This window comes from Cibotium barometz, chromosome 63 (assembly GCF_041138505.1).
Source record: "Cibotium barometz isolate CiBa-2024 chromosome 63, ASM4113850v1, whole genome shotgun sequence".
NCBI classification, from domain to species: domain Eukaryota; kingdom Viridiplantae; phylum Streptophyta; class Polypodiopsida; order Cyatheales; family Cibotiaceae; genus Cibotium; species Cibotium barometz.
In genome coordinates, this window is record NC_141108.1 from 21,971,630 (window position 1) to 21,998,372 (window position 26,743).

At 45.7% G+C, this 26,743-nt stretch overlaps 1 protein-coding gene across 1 annotated transcript in view; it reads right to left on the reverse strand.

Moving 5' to 3' along the window:
* Nucleotides 1-203: 203 nt before the first annotated feature.
* The window catches only part of LOC147603841 (Cyclophilin-like peptidyl-prolyl cis-trans isomerase family protein), a 47,094-nt gene continuing 20,554 nt past the window's right edge, over nt 204-26,743 (reverse strand). Inside the window, exons 2-9 of the mRNA XM_086795967.1 lie at nt 25,365-25,404; nt 2,002-2,061; nt 1,809-1,894; nt 1,534-1,671; nt 1,251-1,401; nt 841-1,167; nt 618-707; nt 204-422 (exon numbers count right to left, since the gene is read on the reverse strand). Coding sequence (XP_086652093.1) covers nt 1,081-1,167; nt 1,251-1,401; nt 1,534-1,671; nt 1,809-1,894; nt 2,002-2,061; nt 25,365-25,404 — 562 coding nt within the window. The 3' untranslated portion in view covers nt 204-422; nt 618-707; nt 841-1,080. The remainder of the gene's footprint in view (nt 423-617; nt 708-840; nt 1,168-1,250; nt 1,402-1,533; nt 1,672-1,808; nt 1,895-2,001; nt 2,062-25,364; nt 25,405-26,743) is intronic.

Below are 26,743 nucleotides of genomic sequence, written 5' to 3' on the forward strand. Positions count from 1 at the left end.
AAAAACTTTAACATGTTCTAGCTTCGACTTTTGTTTGTGTAAAACCAGATTACATTGGGCTTTGATTACACGCTCTAGCCCACAATGCAAAATGTAAACCTACAAATTATGATGGCAATATAAAATAGAAGATAGATAAATATTCAATTGCAAAGAGATGAGAGTAGGCTTACATTGTAGGGTATAAAGTCCATTAGAATGTAGAGAAATTGACTTGTATACAAAATGAGTACATGGTCTTAAGGAGGGCATTTTTCAGTATTTGGTCTAGTAAGACTTAGTTTTCTCTACAATATATTGACCTTCAAACAATTATTGGTTAATGATGTTAGTCTAGCCAACATTTGTGAGCATACCTTTGTGCCATTCCATGCTTTTGAAGTATTGTGCCATTCCATGCTTTTGAAGTATTGTAATCATTCCTGTCCCCCATGCATGTTGAAAATTCCATAAGAAATAGTACAAAGCCTCGTGAGACTTTTCTGTTAAGAGTGAGCCATGACTTTGGCAAAGCCTTTTGGCGATCCATTAACCTCACTTGACATTATGCATGAATTTTTGAAAAATTAACATCACTCAAATGTGTTACTTGGTTCGACACCACCAATTAGTGTCACCTTAAGCTAATTTGCAGAGGAAAAGAAGGCAAGCCATGGTGATTGATGGCAAGCTTCAATGACCATTGTTGATTATAACCAACCAAACTTCTACAATCATGGAAAAAAACACACACACACACACACGCACACAAACACACACTGAGGAACTCAGAGATGTCTGTCGTTGGATTCAATCCAAAAATTATCAGCAAAATGTGAAGCTGTAGAGGAGTTGGCTTACCGTCTGGGTTTTCTGTATCTTGAATGTATTCATCAGCAACGCAAATATTTCATAAGATACATTTTACACTTTGGTGTCGAATGAGTGCTGTTGACAATCTGGGACTCCTGAACGACGCTCACAACAGATCGCTTTAATCTATAGGCTGTGATCTCTCAAAAACAACCCTACACCACCAGTGGCAGTTGGAGTTGTGCCTAGAGAAAGTATGGAACTCAATAGAAACAAAATATACAGAGCTTAGAGCTCGTCATGCAAACTGATATTGTTTATCACCACAGAGGATTTTGGTCGAAAATGTTCATCTGTGTCCACCTCTTCTATTTCCTGCAGCACATCCTATTCACATAAGAGATGATACTGTATGAGAACCCTAATTACCTGATACTAAACCCCTGACAGAGCAATACCTGAACAACATCCTCTCCTCGAACAACTCTTCCAAAAACCAGGAGTTTATCATCCAAGTGGGGTATTGCAGTTGTTGTGATGTAAAGTTCAAACCCATATGAATCAGGGTACGACTTTGATGTTGCCAACATGAACGGCTCGTGTTTCAAACTGCACATGTATCAGAGGCCAGATATTTTTCAGAATTCCAGGTGATAAAGCTTAGTGTACTTCTATGAAAACAAAACAGCCTATTTGTATTAAAGCTTCACATGGCATGCATTCACACGTCCTTTAAGTCACCTGGCCTCAAGCTCATCATTCAAATGACCACCTTGTGTCCACTCTTCCCTTGTCCCTGCTCTTTCAGGATCGCCTCCCTGGATCATGAAGTGCTTGATGACTCGATGAAAAGTTAAACCATCGTAGTAACCATTCCGGCTGCACATAAATCAACTATGGCTTAATCCAAGCTTCTTTCAGGAGCCTTACAAGAATCTATAAAAAAGATGCACTTAAAGCAAGTAGTTGAAAATCAACTTGGCTGCAAGACATCAATAAAAATTACAGGATTTTACCTGTATTTGACAAATTGCTCCACTGTTCTCAAAGCTCCTTGTAGGGAGAGCTGCACGCTTATGGCTCCTTTTGTGGTATTCAAGACCTGTTTTTTTGGAGCAAGATGCTCATGAGCTTCATAAAAATGTGTACATGCTGTTTTTCCTAATAGGATCAAAGAAAATCATTTTTACTAAACCACAAAACTCTTACCGCGTAACGTGGTGCTTTGCCAAATTTTTGTCCTCTTCCAAATTCAAAGGTATCTCTACCCTGGGTAGAAGTACACATACCAAGCAAGATTGGTTTGTTATTATTCAGTTGACTTTTATTACCTTAGAGGGATTGTTTTTTTTTAAATTATGGAAGGCAATATAGCAACAATCTGCAAATGTTTTTGATGCATGTGTATGCATTAGTGGATTTTTTGCTAGTGAATGACATGTTTTCGTATCTTGCCTACATAGATGTTTGAAGGGATAGGAAGTGTCGGGGATGCCTAGCATTGCATACTGCTTATCCCCCTTATCTACTGACGAATTTATGGCATTTTACAGGGTTTAAAACATGTGAAAAGAGGCCAAAGTTGGTACATTTTATGGTGACCAAGTTATAAACTCGTGTTCACATTCACTTAATTGAGGCTGGACATTATTACTAGTATTGGGCATCATATGTGAAGGAGAATGTATTTAGCATTAAAGACTCGTGTAGAGAAGGAAACGAATAAAAATTGCCAACCACCTCCAAGGGAAACTTTCAATTTTTGTGGATCCTTAATATGTCCACCCTGCATGCGTGCAAAAATACTAGCTTACATGCCTATCTAAACTACCTCTTCTAAACCTATAAAGAAGTCGAAATGATGCTCCACGTCAAGACTATGTGTTGGGACGATTTCTTCCAGGCGACGGCTACTGTGGTGTGCAGTGCTCATCGAAGATCCTGATGTGCGACTCTGTATCTGTAGCACGACTGATCCCAGTTGTGACTATTGTATGGCTCTCCACCCGTTGTACGAGTCACGACGCTGTACTTGTTGTACGACTCTATGCCTATTGTACGACTCACATTTATACTAGCTGTACAGCTAATCCCAGCCGTTGTATCCGCTGTGCCTAGGTTGCTGTCACGTGCAAACCTTAATCCGGTGCCACGTAGACTTGATTTTTCCTTACAGCCGCCTTAAGGGCAAAGCTAGAAGTCATATATGGACAATTTGGAGCCAATTTGGTGGCCCTATAGGTGCCCGGAGGTGCCCACAACATGCACCAATGGTTGGTACATATTATGGACTCAATATGAACACATTTTATGACATTTTTGATAACTTTCTATGGCCTGAAAAGTGAAAACCAACCTGATTACGACTTGCTATCACTTTACTATATAAAGGTAGGTCATGTGTCATTCATAATCATTCAAAGACAGAGATTGCAGAGCCAAGACCAAGCACATGCAATCTAACAGTTTGGATCAGCCAAGTACATCTCCAAATGAGCGTTTTCCATTAACGCACAGTGGAGGACAGTAAGCATGAGTTCATTCATAGCATTCATAGTATAGATCTACATTGGATCTATGACAATCATTGTAATTACTCATTCATTCAATAATATATAGTAGGAGTAGGTTAGGTAAAGAGTCTCTCTCTTCTCCTTCTCTCTACTTCTCTATGTCATGAGCATGTGATTAGTGTTAGTCTTTATTGCTTTGCGTTAATCATCATTAAGCACGCTTCCGCATAGTAGTCATGTTACAGTTGCTGGACCAAGTACTATGTGCTGGCCGCCTTCTATTCAAACATTTGTTGCTCCAAAATTGAAGATACAAAAGACTTATGTGTGTTTAAGAAAGTTTCCTTCTTCAAGAAGCGAGGAAAGGTTGCTCCATTTGAAGTTTCTTCGAGGATAGAGAACAAAGATTCGTTGAAGACCCTCCATGAAGGGAGACAGGCTTCTCACAAAAGGCTTTCTTAGAGGGAAGAATGGTTCAATGAAGGACTGTCAAGAGGAGAGGATTCCCAAGTGTGATTAATCCTAGTTACATAACCGGGACAAGGTTTCTATTGTTTGTTTGATATTGTCTTCTTGCATATGGTGGAAATCTGGTGCAAAGCACCCTTATGCAAGCTTGTACTAAATAATTACTCTATGGCATGAAGTTTTCTTGAGGGGGGGTCGGCCCGTTTTGGCCCTAGTGATGTGTTGAGCAAGGTTATCTTATCTTCAGTGAGATTTCTCATTTATTTGCAAGTGTATTCAATCTAGGATCGGTACTTTTGGATGCCTCCGCCGTTACAGTGATATTAGAACCTAGGTTCTCAAAATCAAAATTAAGGCAAAGACATCCTCCATCCCTCTCGTGCAACTTGCAAATCATGGGGAGCCTAGCACATGAAGTGGAATTGATAGAAGAGAAATACCAACAGGAGATCAAGAATCAAGAAGACTACTATCTCCAACAGATTGAGGAATTGAAGGAGGAGCTTCTTCAAAAAGAGGGCTTAATTGATGAGTTATAGGAAAATCAAGAAAAGGACTCCTCGGTCAAAAGGTTTCATGATAGGTTGGGAGATTGGCCAGGCATGAAGGGCTTGATCCAAGAGAGGTGGCCATTGTTTTCTTGTTAGAAGAGGGCTACCAGTTATCTTGGAATTCCTTAGGGGTATTCATTAAAGAGCCTAAGGACAAACAGAACTTACTTATCAAGTTTCAAGCTCCCGCAAACTACCAAGTGCACATTGAAGTGAACCAGATAGCAAGTGCTCCAAAGAAGAAGAATGAGAACCCTCATCAATGGAGGCGACTCTCAGGAAACAGATGCTCTTGGGGGTAGAAGAAAGGCTACGAAAACCGGGGACAAATCAGCTTTTCGGAAGGCCACACTAGAGAAGATGAGTCCTCGGTTTTCTCCTATCATGCAAGCATTCCAAGTTGCTAGTGAAGAAGATTATACTTCCAAAGAACCACCCTATCTTCCTCAAGAAGGGCTTGGTAGCTCTTGAGGGCATGTCAACCTGGGTTTACATAAACCCAACTTATTATATCCTTTTTAAATTCCTTAGCTTTCTCTAGTACACTAGAAATAGCTTAAGTTTTTGGCATTGATAGCCAACTGGTGTGACCAGTTAATAACAAATAATACTATCGCTATCTTCCATGTTGCATGTCTATGCAGGACTCATACTTTAACAAAGGCTTAAAGCCAAGTTGCTATATGATTTGATGTCAACCTAAATTTTGTTAGAATTCATGGTGGCTCAAAGAAGGTGATGATGTTCATGGTGAAGACAACATTAGTGGCTAAGCAAAGGTGATTAGTATTAATCACATGATTAAGCTAATGAGAGGCATAATGAAAATGTGGACAGCATATAGATGAGAATGTAAGATATGTTGTATCTCTTCCATCAAGTATGTGCCTTTATATAGGCAAGAGTACAAGAGGATTAGCCAAATGATTAAGCCATAATCCCAATTAACATTCTCCTAGATTTGAGCACCCATCTCCTAGAAGTGTGCACCCACTTGCCTAGAGTAGTTGAGGGTATGGATAGTTGTAGCCACAGCCTCTCCCCAAAGTGGATGAGGAGGATCACGATGCTCCAACATCGTCCTCGCCATCTCCACCACAGTCCGGTTCTTACGCTCAACTACTCCATTTTTTGAAGGCAACCCTGTATTGGCCAGCTCCCGCTTGACCGCACAAAAGCATTAGAAGAAACTCCCCTCCTTTGTCAGCCCAAATAGTCTTCACCTGCAATCCAGACTCCTTTTCCACCATAACATGCCAATCCTTGAACCAAGCGAAGGCTTGGTCCTTCTGTGAGAGAAAATAAACCCATGTGAATCTCCATAGGTCCACACAAGTCAATGTGTACCAACTTCAATGGTTTCGAAGCCCACCTAGTAGCCTGCTTCGGAAAAGACTCCCTGTGCTGCTTCCCACATATGCAAGAATTGCAATGTCCCTGCTTACTACCAGCATCTAGCAAGCCATCCACCATCTGGTCCCGGAAAGCCCGCCACAGCGCATCCACATTCAAGTCAATGTGTAACAACTCCAATGGTTTCGAAGCCCACCTAGTAGCCTGCTTCGGAAAAGACTCCCTGTGCTGCTGTGATATGGAGCGGAAGTCTTTGTATTGGTTGATCCTGTCACACAATATGCTCACACCGTCTTCTGTATCCTGAGTTTCGTGAGTTTAGCAATCCACTTTAATACTTCAAACTTTAAAGAGATGAGAGAGAGAGAGAGATATGAGAACTGTACACCAGATTGGGTCCCGAATTACCCACTGAAGGGCCCCCTATCCCGATAACGAGATAGTATTTGCTTTATTACTTTAGAGAGAATGACTTTGGACTGTAGATAAGCCAAACGCAAGATCTCGGAGGATCGGAGAGCGGCTGATCTGTACACTGCTGTAGAAACACCTCAATGACTTGATCTCGAGCCTATGCACTCTTCCCAAGGGCATGAGGAAGGGCTGCACACCTGAGGCTCAAAGAAGAAGAAGGTGGACTGTTCTACACTATGTTAGAATGCTGAAAACACTTATGAATGCTGTGTTACCTTCACCAGATGACTGCTGCATGTGTGGATGATGCATAGAAGGCTGGACACTGATGCAAACAACAGATTCAGGGCTGGAAACTGCTGTAGACTAAACCTTCAGGGCTGGAATCTGCTGTGGACAGAAACGCTGGAGTGTTGAGGATGCTGTGGACTGAAACGCATGAGAAACAGGGGCTGCAGGAGCTGCTGCTGTACGGCTGTGCAAAAACGCAGAGAAAACTGCTGATTGCTGGGCAAAAACGCAGGTATATGCAGGCTGCAAACTGCTGTTTTCTGGCATTGGACTGAGCTGAAGGGGTATGCTGAATCTGGGCCTGAACTGAGGCTGAAACAGGGCTGAATGCAGGCGCCTAGGGCTGGGCTGAAGCTATGGTTCTCAAGGGCTAGAGAAGAAAGCTTATGGGCTCTAGGGCTGGATTAGTCTTGGGCTGAAAGCAAGAGAGAGGAGGGCTCTTAGCACAATGAAGACTGAATGACAAAAGAGGCTCTAGGCAAGCCTATTTATACTAACCGGAGGTTGGTCATTTAATAAAGTTAATATTTATAAATGCCCAATAATGCAAATAATGATAAATAAATACTAATAAATATGGAAAAAATACCAGATAAATCCCAGTAAATTCCCTAAGGCTTTGGGGATGTTCTAAATGATGCACAGGCATATGTATGCATATTATGCAAGATGCAGAGTGCTTTCTGATGCAAACCCTAAGGCTTCTACTGACTCTACATGCATGAATGATTCTCTCCAAGTGGGTTAAGGGACTTGACTGACTGACTGACTTACCCACTAAGGCTGAGGAATGACCTACGTAGCTCGTGCCTGACTTATCCTGGACTGAGGATGTACAATGGGGTCACGGCGTACGACAAATATCATCCTATTGGGTTCTAAAACTGTACAACTGCTGCACTTCTGATGATGAGCCATCTTGTCACCATGCACTGAGTGCAGAGTGCATGTGACATTCCCTCTTGATTAGCTTGGCGGCAGGTTCATGGCTTCCAAGTAGTCCGCCATACGGCTTCGTGGGTGCCTCGATCTCGGAACTTCGTATAGAACTGACGAATCCGTCGACCGGAACCATGCTTCCATCGATGAAGAAGGATCTGCTCAGGCTCAATAACTTCTGCCTCGTCTACCACGTCTGGCTGCTGTTCATCTGAAACATCAAACACTTGTGGACCAACATATGGTTTTAGCCAAGAAACATGGAAAACATCATGCATTGTCCAACTGGCAGGCAACTTTAACTTCATTGAGACATCACTTATCTTCTTAACTATTGGAAAAGGGCCAAAACTACGGAATGAAAGCTTGGGACAACGTTTGCCCACTTGTTTCAATCTCTACTTCATGATACGCAAATAGACCCAATCCCCTTCCTTGAAGTGGACATCTCGTCTAGACTTATTTGCCTGTCTGCTATATGCTTCCTGAGCTTTGGTCAAGCGGTCCTTAACTGACTCAATGATCTCGGAAAATGCTTCCGTGGTTTTATTAGCCTCTAAAGATGGAGACACCATTCTCGTCAAAAGAGAAGAAAAACGGCGACCAAAGGCTGCTTCATATGGAGTCCGTCCGACACTGGATGAATGAGTGTCATTCAAGATAGCTTGGACCAACGGAAGATAGTGCTCCCATTTGGACTGCTGGTCATGACAGTATGACTTGAGGACATCAAAGGCCAACTGATTATAAATTTCTGTCTGGCCATCTGTCTGGGGATGGAATGCACTAGACAACTGCAACTTAGTTCCAAAGTTTTCAAATAATGCCCTCCAGAAATGCGAGGTAAACTTGGAATCTCTATCTGATGTTATGGTGCTAGGCAAACCACAAATTGGATACCAATGCTTGAGAAACAGAAGGGCTACGTCCTCGGCTGTGGCCGTATGCTTGCATGGGATGAGCATGCAGAACTTACTAAAGCGATCCACAATGGTAAAACACTGAGTGTTACGGGATCCGGTGGATGCTGGTAGAGGCCCTACAAAGTCCATAGATATGTCGATAAAAGGTCCGTCAGGGATAGGCAAAGGTTGAAGTAAACCTGCCTTCTTTGAATGGGGAACCTTGACTTTTTGACAAATCTTACAGGCTTGTACATGTGCATAGACATCACGCCTCATCTTTGGCCAATAAAAGGACCGTTCTAATTTCTCGAGGGTACTGTTGATACCCCTATGTCCTTCAACTAAGGAGTCATGGGCATCGTGGAGAAGAGCAAAACGCTTTTCCCGAGTAACACAGAGACGGTTCTTGTAGAACAACCAACCGTTCTGTACTGAATAGTGGCCAGGCTCAGAAGTGAGGGCCAAACTATACTGAGTACCAAACTCACGGGAGTCGACATATTGGTCTTTCATACTATCCAAGTCCTTCCCCGTGATTTCGAGAATGGTAGCTTCTTGGATTGCCTGGATGCTGGACTTTCGACTGAGAGCATCTGCTACTGGCTTACCAGGGATGTATTCAATCATACCTCCAAACTGTTGGAAGATTTGACTCCACCTGGCCTGTCGATCACTCCACTGGGCACTTGGCATAGTCTGAAGCCACTTAAGTGCTTGGTGGTCTGTTTTCACTGTGAAAGCCTGTCCATAAAGAAAAGGCTTCCAATGTTTGAGCGCTGTGATCACACCCAAAAGCTCTTTGTCGTATACCGAATAATTCTTTTCAGCGACATCCAACTTTCTGCTGTAATATGCCACGGGTCTATTGTCCTGCTGGAGGACTGCACCTATGGCTACATTGCTGGCATCGGTGATGACCTCGAAAGGTTCGTCCCATGATGCTAACCTTAATACAGGTGCTTCTGAGGCAGCTTTCTAGAGTGCACGGAATGCATCAAGTGCCTTACCTGTAACTGAGACTTTCTGCTTGCGAGTCTTCACCCCCTTGAGCAAGTCGGTAAGAGGTGCTGCAAGGTTGGAAAACTGATGGACATGTGTGCTATAGGCCTGACAAAGACCTACGAATGAACGGATTTCTTGGGCGGTCTTAGGAATATCCCAATCTAAGATCTCCTGAACCTTTGATGGGTCCAGTCTAATCCCATCGGAACCGATGATGTAGCCCAAATACTGAACTTCCTTAACACCAAAGATAGACTTTTTGGCATTTATGTAGAGCTGATTATCTCGCAAAAGTTGCAAGACTTTCTCCAAATCTTTCTCATGCTGCTCCGCAGTGGCTGAGAAGACTAGTATGTCATCAAGGAATATGAAAACACACTTCCCAATGTGGACTGCGAAAATCCTAGACATCATCTTATTGAACGTTACAAGTGCATTTGTAAGCCCAAAAGGCATCACTACGAACTCGTAGTGACCACGCTCTGTCCTGAAAGCTGTTTTTGGAATGTCAGCTTCAAAAATGCGGACCTGATGGTAACCACTCTTGAGGTCGATCTTAGTGAAAAACTTAGCACCGTCTAAACGCTCCAAAATGTACTCTATCCTGGGCATACGAAACCTATTCTTGATAGTGAGTTTGTTTAATGCCCTGTAGTCTACACAAAGGCGTGCAGACTTGTCCTTCTTTTGGACAAATAGGATAGGTGCAGCAAATGGGGAGAAAGAAGGCCGAATGAATCCGGCTCGAAGAAGCTCAGATAACTGCTTTTCCAACTCGCCCTCTAAAGTCTTGGAAAGATGATAGGGAAACCTGCTAGGAGGATCTGATCCAGGGACCAAATCAATGTGATGGTCCTCAAGGCGAGAGGGAGGGAGACTGGGTGGGAGATCGTCCCTAAGCATAATGTCCTGGTGTCTGGATAGGAGGTCTGCTAACTGAGGGACTGAAGATGTAATGGATGCTACTAATGAGGGAGGGGCTGTTTGAGCACGAACATAAAGGAGTGCTCCTTCTGCTCCCTTGCGGATAGCTCGTCTGGCCTGGAGATGTGAAATCAATGGGATGCCAAGAATGCTTCTATCCCCACGAATCATGACAAGCTCAGGAAAACCTTTACAAATAGTAAAAGTGTCCTGCCCCCAATTGGAAATAGGCTCATACTGACGGAACCACTGAATTCCTAAGATCATGTCACACCCTAACAGAGGGGAGACGATGAAATCTCGTTGAAATGAGGCCTTCTGAACTTCAAAGGCAAACTGTTGTGCCTTCTCGGAAATGTGGGTGCGAAGACCAGGTGTAAACCCGTCCACATCCAGATGATATGGGACTAAAGTGCAGTTCAATTTATTAGCCAACTGGGGAGAGATGGCGTCTTCAAAACTACCCATATCGAAAAGGACTACAAACTGTCGGCCCTGGGCAGAGCCATAAGCTCGGATAAGGCTCTTCTGAGCAGCATCGCTCTCACCCTCCTGCTTAGCATCAAATACCACGGATGGCATAGGATGCATGGAAGGTAAAAGTTGAACTGCATTTGAGGTAGTAGGCGGGGCTGGAGGAGCTGGGGAGGCTGTGGCAACTGTGGCAAAAGGAGCTTTGGCAGCTTGTGCCGCTTGCCATTTGTGGCAATCCTTCTTACCATGCCCTATAATATGACAGAAAAAACATCTATTTTCTGACTGGTACTTCTTTTGCTCCTCTGGAGGAAGGTAACCTCTAGTAATGCCTGCTTTAGCCTTTTCATCAGGGGTTTTCTTAGGTTCCTTATCCTTCTTTCCCCCTGAACTGGAGCAATTACTGCTGTCCTTCTTAGCATTTTTAGAAGATGCGTTACCTTTCCCTGTCTGTGCAGCTGGGGTTTGGTACTGGACTGAGATGTCTGCTTGGGCTTGCCCCTGTTGAGCTTCATTTCTTCATTCTGAGCGAGAGTCAAAGCCCGGTCATATATACTTGGTTCAAAGTTACGAACTGTGAACCGAATGTTGGAGTCCAATCCACGAATGAATTGCTCCATCTTGGCCTGCTCAGATAACCCTAACTGCTGTGCTAAAGTAATAACCTTACCGGAAAACTGAAGCACTGGGGATCCATTCTGTCTGAGTCCATAGAACTAGTCTTTCAGACCGGTCATGTACTGGGGCGGGAGAAATCTGGTCTTCAGGTCATGGACAAAGATGTCCCAGTCAAAGGCTGTGACACCTGTGGCCTGGTCTGTATGAATACTAGACCAATGCTGCCACCAAGTGACTGCCTCACCAGTGAGATGGGGAGCCGCTAAGTGAACTTTGTCTTGTGGGTCTGTGATCTTAGCTAATGGAAAATGAGCATTAAACTGATGAATAAACTGATTAACTGAAGAATGATCACACTTACCATCATACCTGCTGAAATTCGGTTGACTGCGAATGATGGTGGTTGATGCTGCTGCGGGATGCTGGCTGGTGACACCTATGACTGGGGAGACTGAGGAGAGCTGTTGATACCTCAAGTGTATGGCCTCCTTTTCCCGTTGGTGTTCGAGTAACATACGTTCTCGATCAAGCTCACGTTGGTGTTCCCGAGCAGCGAGTTCAGCCTGACGCCGGTCTTCGTCGATCCTGCATTGGGCTTCCTCATAGTCCCGTCTTTCTTCTTTTTCTCTTCTCCTTCGGGCCTCGTCCTCTCTCCTTTGTTGTTCCATCTGAAAGACGAGGGAGATGTAGTCGGGTGCTGCTGGAGGTGTAGAAGGACGTGCTGCTGCTGCTGCCTCCAAGAGTTGGAGACGCTCCATGAGTAGCTGGTTCTGAGCTCTAAGAAGAGCTATGGTGTCTGCTGTAGGCGGAAGAACAAGGTCTCCTTCGGGGGAGACGTCTTCCGGCTGATGAGTACTCTCTCCTGTAGACATGATGCTGAAGTCGGTGGTCGTGTCGGAACGCAATCTAACCATCCGACGATGCCCCCACGCTAGGATACGGTGTGTGTGGACTATCTGAATCTGATACCAATGTGATATGCAACGGAAGTCTTTGTATTGGTTGATCCTGTCACACAATATGCTCACACCGTCTTCTGTATCCTGAGTTTCGTGAGTTTAGCAATCCACTTTAATACTTCAAACTTTAAAGAGATGAGAGAGAGAGAGAGAGAGAGAGAGATATGAGAACTGTACACCAGATTGGGTCCCGAATTACCCACTGAAGGGCCCCCTATCCCGATAACGAGATAGTATTTGCTTTATTACTTTAGAGAGAATGACTTTGGACTGTAGATAAGCCAAACGCAAGATCTCGGAGGATCGGAGAGCGGCTGATTTGTACACTGCTGTAGAAACACCTCAATGACTTGATCTCAAGCCTATGCACTCTTCCCAAGGGCATGAGGAAGGGCTGCACACCTGAGGCTCAAAGAAGAAGAAGGTGGACTGTTCTACACTATGTTAGAATGCTGAAAACACTTATGAATGCTGTGTTACCTTCACCAGATGACTGCTGCATGTGTGGATGATGCATAGAAGGCTGGACACTGATGCAAACAACAGATTCAGGGCTGGAAACTGCTGTAGACTGAACCTTCAGGGCTGGAATCTGCTATGGACAGAAACGCTGGAGTGTTGAGGATGCTGTGGACTGAAACGCATGAGAAACAGGGGCTGCAGGAGCTGCTGCTGTACGGCTGTGCAAAAACGCAGAGAAAACTGCTGATTGCTGGGCAAAAACGCAGGTATATGCAGGCTGCAAACTGCTGTTTTCTGGCGTTGGACTGAGCTGAAGGGGTATGCTGAATCTGGGCCTGAACTGAGGCTGAAACAGGGCTGAATGCAGGCGCCTAGGGCTGGGCTGAAGCTATGGTTCTCAAGGGCTAGAGAAGAAAGCTTATGGGCTCTAGGGCTGGATTAGTCTTGGGCTGAAATCAAGAGAGAGGAGGGCTCTTAGCACAATGAAGACTGAATGACAAAAGAGGCTCTAGGCAAGCCTATTCATACTAACTGGAGGTTGGTCATTTAATAAAGTTAATATTTATAAATGCCTAATAATGCAAATAATGATAAATAAATACTAATAAATATGGAAAAAATACCAGATAAATCCCAGTAAATTCCCTAAGGCTTTGGGGATGTTCTAAATGATGCGCAGGCATATGTATGCATATTATGCAAGATGCAGAGTGCTTTCTGATGCTGCAAACCCTAAGGCTTCTACTGACTCTACATGCATGAATGATTCTCTCCAAGTGGGTTAAGGGACTTGACTGACTGACTGACTGACCCACTAAGGCTGAGGAATGACCTACGTAGCTCGTGCCTGACTTATCCTGGACTGAGGATGTACAATGGGGTCACGGCGTACGACAAATATCATCCTGTTGGGCTCTAAAACTGTACAACTGCTGCACTTCTGATGATGAGCCATCTTGTCACCATGCATTGAGTGCAGAGTGCATGTGACAGCTGCTTCCCACATATGCAAGAATTGCAATGTCCCTGCTTACTACCAGCATCTAGCAAGCCATCCACCATCTGGTCCCGGAAAGCCCGCCACAGCGCATCCACATTCAAGTGGCCAAAACAGAAATGCCACAAATCACCAAGTTGAGTACCTCTCAGAGAAGAGACTGAGAGTTTGTAAATCCCATTCTCCACTCCACCTTCCCAAACAACCTGGCATGTTGCTTTGTCCTGGAGAGCAACAAAATGCTTATCAAACTCCACCCGCATGCTAGTCTTGCAAACCTCATGCATTGACAAAAGGGAAAAACCAAGAGATGGATCATAAAGAACCTAGGAGGAATGCTTCCCCCCTCTGCCATCGGGAATGATCTCTAACCTAACCTCACTGTGAATCGGGATAGTGGATTTGTCACCAATAAAGATGTGACTTGTCTGCCTTTGAAGATCCTGTAATAACTCTCGGGAAGGAGTCATGTGCCTGGAAGCACCACTGTCTAGAATCCACTCCCGAGTATCCCTAGCGGTGAGACCAACTGCCTCCCTGCTCGAAGAAGATGAAGCTCCGGTGTCCATAATCTCCAAGTGCATAAAAGTTGGAATCCTTGCGGTTGCACAAAAGCTGAGGAATCAGCACCTTTCTCGGTGCTCTACTGAAGACATTTCATCCAATAATGATTGTTCTGGCCACAATGGTTATATGTCCGCTTAGCCTTCAAAGCATCACGCTCTGAGTCGGGGTTCTTCTCAGAAGACTTCGCTTGTGAAGACTTCCCTTGGGTTCGTGATTAATCAGGTCCCGGTGATATCACTAAAGTTAGTAATCCGACTCGGTACTAAATTGACCAGATTAGCACATTAGTACGTTGAAACAAATTCCTAGTTGATTCGGAATTAAAGAGAGAAATTTAGCAATATATCAAATGATTAATTAATATCAGCCGTTACCGTGGATTTCGCCACAAAGCAGGATTGGCCCGTCAAAGCCTCAAAACCTTTGCCTTGTGGAGGGTTCAGAAACCGCTATTCCTAGTCCAAAACCGTCGGCACAAGCTCCTCCCCTATAATGGTACTGAGCCTCCCACTGGTGTTCAAAGAAGAATAGAAAGCTGAGTACTGAGGGGATAGATGAGACAACAAGGTGATGGCCATGTCCTCTGACGATATCTCCTTCCCAGCCTCAATAACCTCCTGCTGAAGAGCCTGGAGTTTGTCGATGTGCTCACGCATCGTCGAAGGCTTTGCAGGATTCATCACTCGCATCCGCACTTCCAAGGAAATTCTCTTCATGGGGAACGTCCGGAGAGTGGGGATCTTCACACGTTTCTCTGCCATCTCGAGCAAATCTGCCATCTCGAGGGGTTGACTTGGTCATGTGAAGGGAGGGTGGGTGGAAAAAAATGAAGAAGAGGCTGCAAATAAATGCAAAGTGGCTGTCCAGCAGTGATGCCACCTTCTACCTCCTCCTCCACGTCCCGAACAGCCTAACAATACTCCAATCAGCACCAAAACACAGCAGTCCCGAATGCTCACCGTCTTAGAATCCTCAAGCCACCCGGGGCTTTGATACATGTCAAAAGGGGCAGCAGAAATGAGACAGTGTTAGAAGTCATCTCCTGTCTATTTGTATACACTAGGGCCTCTGTTGTGGGTGTGCCCGCCCGTATATCATTTTTCCACACTCCCCGTATTTTTTCCCTATTTTTCCCATTTTTTCCTAGTGGCTGGAGGGCTGCCAGGTGATGCCAGGACCACTCTGAAGCTGGCCGACTGCATCTGTAGCAGTCGTGGGCTATTTGAGTGCTGGCCGACTTGTTCTGTGCAGACGTGGGGCACCAGATGCTGGCCGACTGCTGTTTTTCAGCAGTCGTGGACATTTAGTCAGTCGTGGGCCTCTTCCAGAGCTGGCCGACTGCCCTCATGGGCTTGTATATATTGCCCCCCATCCTCCTCCACTTTCTCATTCAGTTATCTCCGGGATCTTGTGTATAGAGAAGAGTTTACACACATCTCTCAGTGTTTCTTGTGCTGATTATTTTCTGCAGTCTACTTGCTCTTGTCTACCCAAGTTTGGATATCATTTCCGCTGCATATTCTGACATGGTATCAGAGCCCTAGGCTCTAGCAGATCTTGGGCGTTTTTCTGAGCAAGAGGGGGAGCAACAGGTTGCTGATCGGTGGACTGTTTCGGGCTGAACGGGAAGTGAAGGTGCAAGAGGAAGGCGGGCAGAGGGGCTGGACAGCCACTTGCATATATTCTGATTTTCAGATTTTTCCCACCCACCCACCCTTTCAGGTTACTCTCCGAGATGGCGGATTTACTCGAGATGGCAGAGAAGCACGTGAAGATTCCGACTCTCCCCACGTTCCCAGTGGATCGTCAATTGGACGGGTCCAATTATGGCATCTGGAAGGTCATGATGGAGTCAGTTCTGGAGTCATATGATCTTGCTGATTTTATTATCAAAGGGGTGCCAAGGCCGGAAGCTGAGGAAGGGGAGGTCTTATCCGCGAGGAAGGACCGAGAGGCACAGGCACAAATGTGGGACCGTGTCAACGCCAGGGTCCGGTCATTTATATTCCTCAATTGCACACCACAGGTGATCAACCATGTGAAGCACATGACGTTGGCGAGAGGCATATGGGAGCACTTGGCTTCTTTGTACAACAGGGTGTCACCCATGAAGCGGATATCCTTGGAAGTGCAGATGCGGGTTATGAACCCTGCAAAGTCTTCGACGATGCGAGAACACATTAACAAGCTGCAGGCCCTTCAGCAGGAAGTCCTTCAAGCTGGGAAAGAGATATCGTCCGAAGATATGGCCATCACGTTACTTTCTCACTTGCCTGGTCAGTATTCCGCTTTCTATTCCTCGTTGATCACGAGTGGCAGGCTCAGCACCATTACTTGGGAGGAGCTTGTGCCAATGGTCTTGGACCAGGAGGAACGTTTTACGAACCCTCCTCACGGCGGAGGTTCGGAGGCCTTAACTGGCCAACGGTCGAAAGGCCGTAATACCAACAAGGGCAAAGGGAAGGCTTCACCAGATAAGTCTTCCGAGAAGAAGCCTGATCCAGAACGAGAGAAGCTGAAGGCCGAAAGATCTTGTAATGATTGTGGCGAGAAAGGCCACTACTGGAGGAAGTGCCCTAAGCGGACAGGGAAGAGTGCTGAGTCCTCAGCCTCAGCTGCGAAGACTCCGGCATTTGTGCACTTGGAGATGGTGGACTCCGATGATTCATCGTCTTCGAGCGAGGAGGCAGTTGGCTTCACCGCAAAGGATACTCGGGAATGGATTCTCGACAGTGGTGCTTCCAGGCACATGACTCCATCCCGTGACTTCTTCCTGGATCTGAAGCGGCAGTCAGGTCGTATCTTTATTGGTGATAACTCCACTATTCCGATTCATAGTGAGGGCCGGATGGAGATCATTCCCGACGGCAAGGGGGGCAAGCATGCTTCCCGTGTTCTTTATGTCCCTGCTCTGGGCTTTCATCTTTTGTCAGTGCATGAGGTATGCAAGACTGGCTTTCGGGTGGAATTTGAGGAGCATTCAGTTGCTCTAAGGGACCGTGAGACAGGCAAAGTTGTTTGGGAAGGCGGTGTGGAGAACGGTATCTACAAACTCTCTGCACTCTCCTCACTGACAGGCTCTCAGGTCGGAGACTTGTGGCACTTTCGTTTTGGCCACTTAAATGTGGATGCTTTGCGCGCGCCTTCCGGGACCAGATGGTGGTTGGCTTGCCAGATGTTGGTAGTAGGCAAGGACGCTGCAGTTCTTGCATACGTGGTAAGCAGCACAGGGAATCCTTTCCGAAGCAGGCTTCCAGGCGGGCTTCGAAACCTTTGGAGTTGATTCACACTGACTTGTGTGGACCACAGCAGATACCATCCTTGGGAGGATCTCTCTACTTCATGCTGCTTGTTGATGATTGTACCAGATTCACGTGGGTCTACTTTCTTTCACAGAAGGACCAAGCTTTTGCTCGGTTCAAGGATTGGCACGTGATGGTGGAGAAAGAGTCTGGATTTCAGGTCAAGACTCTCAAGGCTGACAAAGGAGGGGAATTCTCCTCGACTGTATTCTTTCGGTTTTGTGCAGATCATGGCATCAAGAGGGAATTGGCCAATACCGGATCGCCTTCGGAGAATGGAGTTGTTGAACGTAAGAACACGACTGTGGTGGAGATGGCGAGGACCATGCTGGAGCATCGAGATCTTCCTCGTCCACTTTGGGGTGAGGCTGTGGCGACAGCTATCCATACCATTAACCGCTCTCCGACGACTTCTGTACCCCATATGACTCCATTTGAGGCATATTTTGGCAAGAAACCCGATGTCTCGCACTTCCGTGTCTTTGGGAGTGACGCGTATGTACATATTCCGAAGAAGCAGAGGGGGAAGCTTGACTCCAAGTCCCGCAAGCTGGTATTTGTGGGGTATAACTCTCTTTCCAAGGGATACAGGTTGTATAATCCAGAGAGGAACGAGATTGTTGTCAGCCGGGATGTGGTCTTTGACGAACATGTTCCAGCATCCACTGTCGAGGAGCCGCCACTTCTTGGAGATCCAGAGTCTGATGATGATTCCCATTCTACCACTCCAGTTGATCCACCTCAGTCATCACAGGAGGTTCAGCCCGCAGCTGGAGTTGAGCCCCCGCGACCACAGGAGGCTCCACGATCTGTTCGAGTACCTAGGTGGTTGATGGACACCCTTCGGGAGTCAGGTGTCACGGAGCTACCCTCCGAGTGGACCACAGAGGACGGCCCTCGAAGATCACATCGAGTTCGAGATAAAAGCAACACGGCGGAGCTTCTTCAGGTGAACTATGCTCTTATGTCTCGTATCATGCGGGATAAAGAGCCCACTTCCGTAAAGGAAGCCCTTTCACAGGATACTTGGAGGGAAGCCATGCAGGTGGAACTTGACGCCATCAAGAAGAACAACACTTGGGAGTTGGTACCGAGGCCGTCGAAGCGGTCAGTCATTGGTGTCAAATGGGTCTTTAAGACCAAGTACGCGGCTGATGGGTCGGTGGACAAACACAAAGCCAGGCTCGTGGCTAAGGGTTATGCTCAGCGGCCAGGCATCGACTACGAGGATACCTTTGCACCGACAACGCGGATGACCACGATTCGGACCGTTCTTGCCCTTGCTTCTTCTCAGCGGTGGCCCGTGTACCAGATGGATGTAAAATCAGCGTTCCTTAATGGTGACCTGCAAGAGGAGGTGTACGTTGAGCAGCCTCCAGGCTTCATTGTTCCAGGATCGGAAGGGATGGTTTACAGGTTACGTAAGGCCTTGTATGGTCTTAAGCAGGCTCCGCGGGCTTGGAATCAGAAGATTGATTCCTTCTTTATTCGGACTGGATTCCAGAGATCGGTTGCAGATCCGAACCTGTATCTCTTTCGGGAACGCGGCATGGTCACACTCATCATCCTTTATGTGGATGATCTCATTCTCACCGGCGGTCATGTGGAGCACATTGGAGTGACGAAGGCTGCCTTGTCAAAGGAGTTTGAGATGACCGACTTAGGCTTACTCCACTTCTTCTTGGGATTGGAGATCTGGCAGACCCAGAGGGGGTTTTTCGTCTCTCAGCAGCGGTATGTTCATGAGTTGCTTGAGGCCTTTGGGATGGAGAACTGCAAGCCTATTACTTCGCCGATGGACCCGAACACAAAGTTAACCGTTACAGATCCTTGTGAGCCAGTTGATGCCTCGCAGTACCGGAAGTTGGTTGGTTCATTGATCTGGTTGCTGAACACCAGATTGGACTCGAGCTTCTCCGTGGGGCTGTTGAGCTCTTTTATGCAGACGCCATTGAAGACTCATTGGGACGCAGGATTGCGGATGTTGCGGTATCTGCAGAGTACGAAGGATCTGGGACTCTTTTACACAGGAGGGAATGGAGTCAAGCTCCAAGGTTGGAGTGACTCAGATTGGGGAGGAGATCCAGACACTAGGAGATCTACTTCAGGATACACTTTTACCCTCGGCTCAGGAGCGGTTTCTTGGAGCAGCAAGAAGCAGCCGACTATTGCCCTTTCTTCGACAGAGGCAGAGTATCGGGCGGGTTGTGGTGCTGCTTGTGAGGTTGTATGGCTGCGGAGGCTGCTTGGCGAGATGGGGTTTCCACAGAGGGAGCCCACAGTCATCCAGTGTGATAACCAGAGTTGTATAGCTATTGCTCGGAATCCGGTTTTCCATGCCCGGACCAAGCATATAGAGATACAGTATCACTTTGTTCGTGAGAAGATCTTGGCGGGTGACATCTTGCTACTTTATTGTTCGACGGAAGACAATGCGGCGGACCTCTTCACGAAGTCTCTACCTCAGGCTACGCTCAGGCGGCACTCCAGCTCCCTGGGGTTGGTTACACAGCCAGGAGCTGAGAGGGGGTGTTAGAAGTCATCTCCTGTCTATTTGTATACACCAGGGCCTCTGTTGTGGGTGTGCCCGCCCGTATATCATTTTTCCACACTCCCCGTATTTTTTCCCTATTTTTCCCATTTTTTCCTAGTGGCTGGAGGGCTGCCAGGTGATGCCAGGACCACTCTGAAGCTGGCCGACTGCATCTGTAGCAGTCGTGGGCTATCTGAGTGCTGGCCGACTTGTTCTGTGCAGACGTGGGGCACCAGATGCTGGCCGACTGCTGTTTTTCAGCAATCGTGGACATTTAGTCAGTCGTGGGCCTCTTCCAGAGCTGGCCGACTGCCCTCATGGGCTTGTATATATTGCCCCCCATCCTCCTCCACTTTCTCATTCAGTTATCTCCGGGATCTTGTGTATAGAGAAGAGTTTACACACATCTCTCAGTGTTTCTTGTGCTGATTATTTTCTGCAGTCTACTTGCTCTTGTCTACCCAAGTTTGGATATCATTTCCGCTGCATATTCTGACAGACAGTACTAAGAGCAGAAGTACAGAAATGAAAGAGAGGAGAGGGTGGTATAAACTCTCCTATATACACCAAAATCCGGTACTAGACTAGTGTGGGGGGCTGAGTGCTATATATACTACGAAGGGCTGCTGATCGGCCAGTATAAACTGGGCTGACAGCAGCCCCTGATCAAGCCCACGACCAGGCCAGGCCAGGTTGGCCAGCAACAGGCCCAGTCGGCCAGCAAACGGTGGGAAACTCCTGGTTGGCCAGCAAAACTACAGCCGACAGCAGAAAAGAAACGCCCCCCCACGTGGAGCAAAACTGGGAAAGGACAGAAAAATGGGAAAAATGGAGAAAGCTCATATACGGGCGGGCACACCCACAGCACTGGCCCTCACTCCCTAAGGTGTAATATGGTGCAGACAGGAGATGACTGCTAACAAATAGGTGGTAAAGCCAGATGTGTAGGTACAGCTTGTACAATGTACACAGGCCACAGGCCATACAAGGCAGGTATAGCCTTAAACTGTAGGGTGCGGACAGACATAAGGAGCAGTATGGAATGATGTGATGGTGTACAGAAACATGCCAGAGGTAGCACTGTAAAACGTAAGCCTTTTTTATGATTTTAACCTTAGACTAAGGTTTTGTTCAAATTAGCAAGTCGACATCTGCTTGAGAAATCCTCGAAGACTCTTCTTGCTATTTCCCAGGCCTTGGGTGCCCAAAGCCTAGTGTCCAGCTCAATGGGTGTCAAACCCATTAAAAATGGGGTGCCCCTTAATATCTTCCACCCCTTTTAGGTGAATGTGAACCCTTTTGAAATACAAGGGCGCTCAAATAATAAACTGTTCAGCCTTTTATAAAAGGATGTGAATTCATTTACCGGGAATGCGTCCCGCGTCTCCATGACCATATTCTTGCTCCAAGAATTTGTTCCGCAGGCACACATCCATGTGCCGAACACCTTGTTCTTGTATTTAATAAACCTCCCATTCCCAAAGCTTGAACTTTCTTGTTTGACTAAGCATCCTGATGTCCTCCAAAGCCCGTCCAAAGTGCGAAAATACTAGGAATTATCCTTGTTGATGATACTTTTCTTCTTCCAACTTAGGAACAAGCCTCTCTTGTTCCAACTTAAAAACAAGAAATGCCCAAAGGTAGCCCATGGCAATCAAGCTTGCCTAAGAATAAGTCCTTGTGTAGCTGGGACTAATCTTGCCCCCAGACGCTGCCTATCAAATGACAGACGATGAGAACCAGCTTGTTTTTGTCAGACCAATGAACGCCAAATTAATATGCTTCAGACTGATGTAACCAAGAATGCAACAAATTGGGGTCAAGTTTACCATCATACTTACTAAACTAAATATTTTTCAATAGATGGTCAAGCTGCAGAGTTGAATGCATGTTAGGAACATTAAAGTGCTGCAATGAACTCCCTTTGACGTTGGTCATCCTTGGCCTCGTGGCAATCTTTGTGTACCATCGAGCCTTCTTTCGTATGTGGTGGTCATCCATGGCAAGCCGAGCATGCTCGACCTCATGTTGCCTTTGCCCCCAATCAAATGCGGACTGTAACCACATCCGTTCGAGTTCCACAATGCATTGATGCTCTCTTTCTCGTTGTTCCTCCCTCTTTTGTACTTTCTTCTTCTTGTTGGTTTTGGTTTTGATTCAACTGTTGCAACACCTACACTGCATTGAGGGGTCCGTCTCAAGGAACGACGAGGATGGGGATACGGGGGGTGTTCTCAAGGTGTGAAACCTGACAAGCGCCCTCAATGACAGGTGTCTCATCAGCTTGACAATTTTACTGGAACGCACGTAAACCACACTAGAACTATGTGGTCGGCTCACAGAATTTCCAGAGCTCCCATAAACCATCCACGAGAGAGAATTTTCTTTGCACCTGTCTAGCACAACCTTATCAAAGTGGACGCTTGGAGACCAATGTTATATGCATAGCAATGATAGCATGTAGCAGCTGTCTGATAATTAGGTGTGCTTAAGGTGCAATTAACTATAATGAGAGGAGGAAGATGAAGAGATAGACAGAGACAATACACCTGAACGGGTCCCAATATCCACCCACCTAAGGGCCCCCACCCGCAAGACGTGTATTTGCTTGTATTACTGGATTATGACCAAGTATAAAGGGGTTACCAGTTACCACAGTAGATACTTGCTAAAGCCACTGAACCTATGTGAAGATGTGTGTTAGGTTGATTTCCAGGCTACTGATGGCATTTATGCACACTGGAATTGCTGAACTTGACGGAGTGGACTGCATGCTGAGCATAGGAGACCTTAATGCTAGCTTGCTACTAGTCCAGGCTGCTCCAAAGACTTGGGTGATCTACTTTGCCTCATAGCTTGAAGCTCTGCCTTTCAATCTGAGAGAGGTGTGATTCATGAAACCTGCATGCCCTTTTTATATGAGTTGGTGGGCTGGTTGATTTAGTCGAGCAGCACTACACTTCACGGCTTTGCAAAATAATTATATTAATGCTTCAAAATATGTATTTCTTCTTGTGTATGCCTGGGTCTTGACCGACCAGCCCACAATGGTTTTGGGCACCTTGCATGTAAAAACGCTTTGCCCGTTGGCTGCCCAAACTGCCCATAATCTGTCCAGTTCTGTCCGGTGTCCCCACACGTAAGCTTTGTTGTCCTGGACTTGATGGGTAATCAACCTGTTCACTCTCCTAATGGTTCTAGACACATCATGACTTCCAGCACCCCACTCTTAGCCTAATAATCTGCATAGACCTTGTACGCAAAATCCAAGTAGGCAGATGACCCACAGACTTGACACCACTTGTGACCTAGACTAGATGGCAATGGATGACTCGTCCCTCAACTAGGGCTCACAACATGTTCAGTGCTCATCCCAAAAGGTAGCTTGTCGATGTGCTCCTGTACAGATTTCCATGCGGCACCCTAGTACAGCAGGTGGTAATTGCACTCCTTTTGATAGAAAGAATTGGTATAAACCAGCTGATCACAACTTGGACAAAAACTTCAAGAAATTGCATGTCCGTTCATATCAAAAAAGATATACCAATGGAAAGTTCAGGTTATTTCCAAACCTCACAAAACCCAAAGTGTGATTTTGACTCCATGAAAGTATACGCACAAAGACTCGAATCATCAACTCCATCATGCATATAGCATAGTCTGCGCGCACGACGTCCCCACTCATGTCATCAGAGCGACCAAGAGTACGTGCAAGTTCACCCAAAATTGCATCAGCTCCCACTAAAGGTGCACAGGGTGAATGTCCTTCCCTCGACCAACCCCTCCTTAAACAATTCTATATCCATAATTTCTATCGAAGTCTCTGAGGTACAACAAAGGAAAAGCACCTCAACAGAGACTGTAGGCATAATTTGGATCTGGCCCCGTTTCACGACAAATGTGAGACGAGATATGTTGTGCTCCAAAGAGCATACCCCTTCAACTTCTCATAGCACTTGAGGACAGTTTTTACACAGAAGACACTTTTTGTCTTCTTGGTGTGTCCCCCCTCTTGCTAGTCTTCGGCTGGTTCCTCAATAACCATGCTGGTATCGGGGGATCCCCTTATTAGTCTGCTGAACCTCCTCTGACCTCATGGCACTAGAAACATCTATTTTTCTTCATACGACAATCCTTGCACAGCAAGCCAAGGATCCATTTCTTCCTTGCCTAAAGTAACCTTCTGGTCCATTTTAAAGAAACCCATTGTCCCCTTCAAAATTCTTAACCACAACAGGCTTGAACTCCTAATCCAAAGCAAATGAAGGTGTGCCATTAACTCTTTTCGAGCTACTGCACCCAGTGTGCTATCTCGCCACTTGTACTCATTCTTTAATTTCTCCAAAAATGGGGGAGATCTCTGCTGCAATCACTCCCATCGAGTGTCATATGCTGTGCCAATATGAGTGTTGTATGTATCACCAAGCAAATAGATGAAAACTATAATACCTGGGACCTGGGTCTTTTCCTCCATCTGCACCTTTATTTCTAGGGGAGTTCCCCTTCCCACGGTTTTGTTAGCATAGTCAGCCTGGTCCCACGACTAGGAAACCCCATCTTTGGTGTTTCACATGCCCAGCCTGTGGCTAGGCCTTGGATGTCTGGTCAGGACTGTTTTGGGATGCCTAAGGAAGGCTGTCCCTCTTGCTGCACATTTGGTCCATTCTAATTTTCCTCGCCTCTACTGTTCCAGAATGGGACTTGAAAACCCATCATTCCTAATCGACACCTTCACTCAGAGCCTCTGTCCTTTTATACAGTAGGCTCTCAATGGCCAGCATGGGGTTATTTGAGTGGTCATGATGCATGCATTCTAGTCACGTGTATTGAGTTATTTCTGAGTAGTCAGGATGCATGCATTCTAGTCGAGGGGAGGGGAGTGCATGTGACTACTCACACGTAACATACATGATGCATGCAATCTAGTCAAGGGAAGAGGGGTGCAATTGACTACTCACACATTAGCATACAATCCTCTTTTGCCCTTACTACTCTTCAGATGCTTAGTAGGACTTATTCCTCAACTTTAATTCCATGCAGGAATAGCCAAGTATATACCCCTTGACTTGTTATGTGCTTCAGCTACAGAATCTAGAGACCCACAAAAAAGCCACCACACAATAATTCCTGCATATACCCCTTTACTGGTTATGAGCTTCAGCCACGGAATCTATAGACCCATGCTTAACAACCTTCCTCTCTCCACTTATTTCTTTCTGTGTTTTTCGCGACATCAAAAGAGAAATAACAACTTTATGTGCGTGGTTTGGCTACCTTTTCAATTTTAAAAGCAAGATTACCTCAAATAACTCTAAGTGAGAGCTGGTATGATCTTGATCCCTGGAATCGCCACAAAAAACAAACATCAGTAAACCTGCTTCCTTGTCTCTCATTCTCTTTTAAAAGGGCAGAAAACCCAAAAATGGGGAATTTACAAATGCGAAGCAAAAGATAATTTGTTGAAAATGAGAAAACACATGATTTGGTGTCATGTAAACAATTTGGGATATTAAACCAAAGAGTAGCTGCTATAGAGCATAATCACTACACTGATTCTTATACTAAAGGTGATTCAGTTGATACCACATTGTTTTAAACCATACAGCATCATAGGAGACCATTACAATCAGCTTATAAAATACATCCTGATGGATGAGTTTCTCTGTCAAAACAAGTACACTGCTTCTCATACTAGAGGCAATTCGGGTGACACTACATTCCCCACCCCCCCCCTCCCGTGACTAGCCTTGGGCCCAAGATCCTCCCATAGTTACCGTTTTTCACCGCCCGTAGGTGCTTTTTACCACCCGTAGGCGATGCTGCCAAGGAAGCGCCTTGGGTTTTTAAACCCAGGACGACACTACATTATTTTGAAAACATATGGCATTGAACATGGAAACTATAAAACGTGTTTCAAGGGTTTAGAAACCTTCACAAAACCTCTTGGGCAAAAAATAAAATAAAAAATAAAAAGTAAAAAAAATCGCCATGATGATGCATAATTTGAGGCCTCTTGTCACGCTAGTTTTGAGAGAATCTGAGATTCACTGAATCCATGCACCTTCTTTTGCCTTGTTTAAGCCGCTTCAGCCCCCTCTGTGCAATCCATTTCAAGGTTCCCATTTGCAGCCAGTGATCCAGCATAAACATCTCCTCTCTCCTCCTTCAGAAACCTTCACAAAACCTTGGGGGGGGGGGGGGGGGGGGGGGGATTTTGCCCTTTTTTTTAGATTAATATTTTTTCCTTTTTTCCCCTTTTTCTTCACTGAATCCATGCACCTTCTTTTGCCTTGTTTCAGCAACTTCAGCCCCCTTTGTGCAATCCATTTCAAGGTTTCCATTTGAAGCTGGTGATCCACCATAGACAATTTCCTCTCTCCTTCTCCTCCTCTTTCTCTTCCCATGGTCCTCTTGTCCACCTTCAATTTGGGAATTTTTTTAATGTCACTTAAATTTCATCTGATTGAAGTGAAATTGCAAAAATCCCCAAATCCTAGTTGAATTCCACTTCAAATTGGTGATATTCCACTTTAATTTTTTTGAAGTTGATGTGACCTTGCAAAAATCCCCAAATCCAAATTTGGGTATTTTGGAAATGTCAAAATCTATGGAAACCATATGGCATCAAGAGATTTTAATAAATCCAACAAGAACTATTGCTTTCATGAATACAATCAGC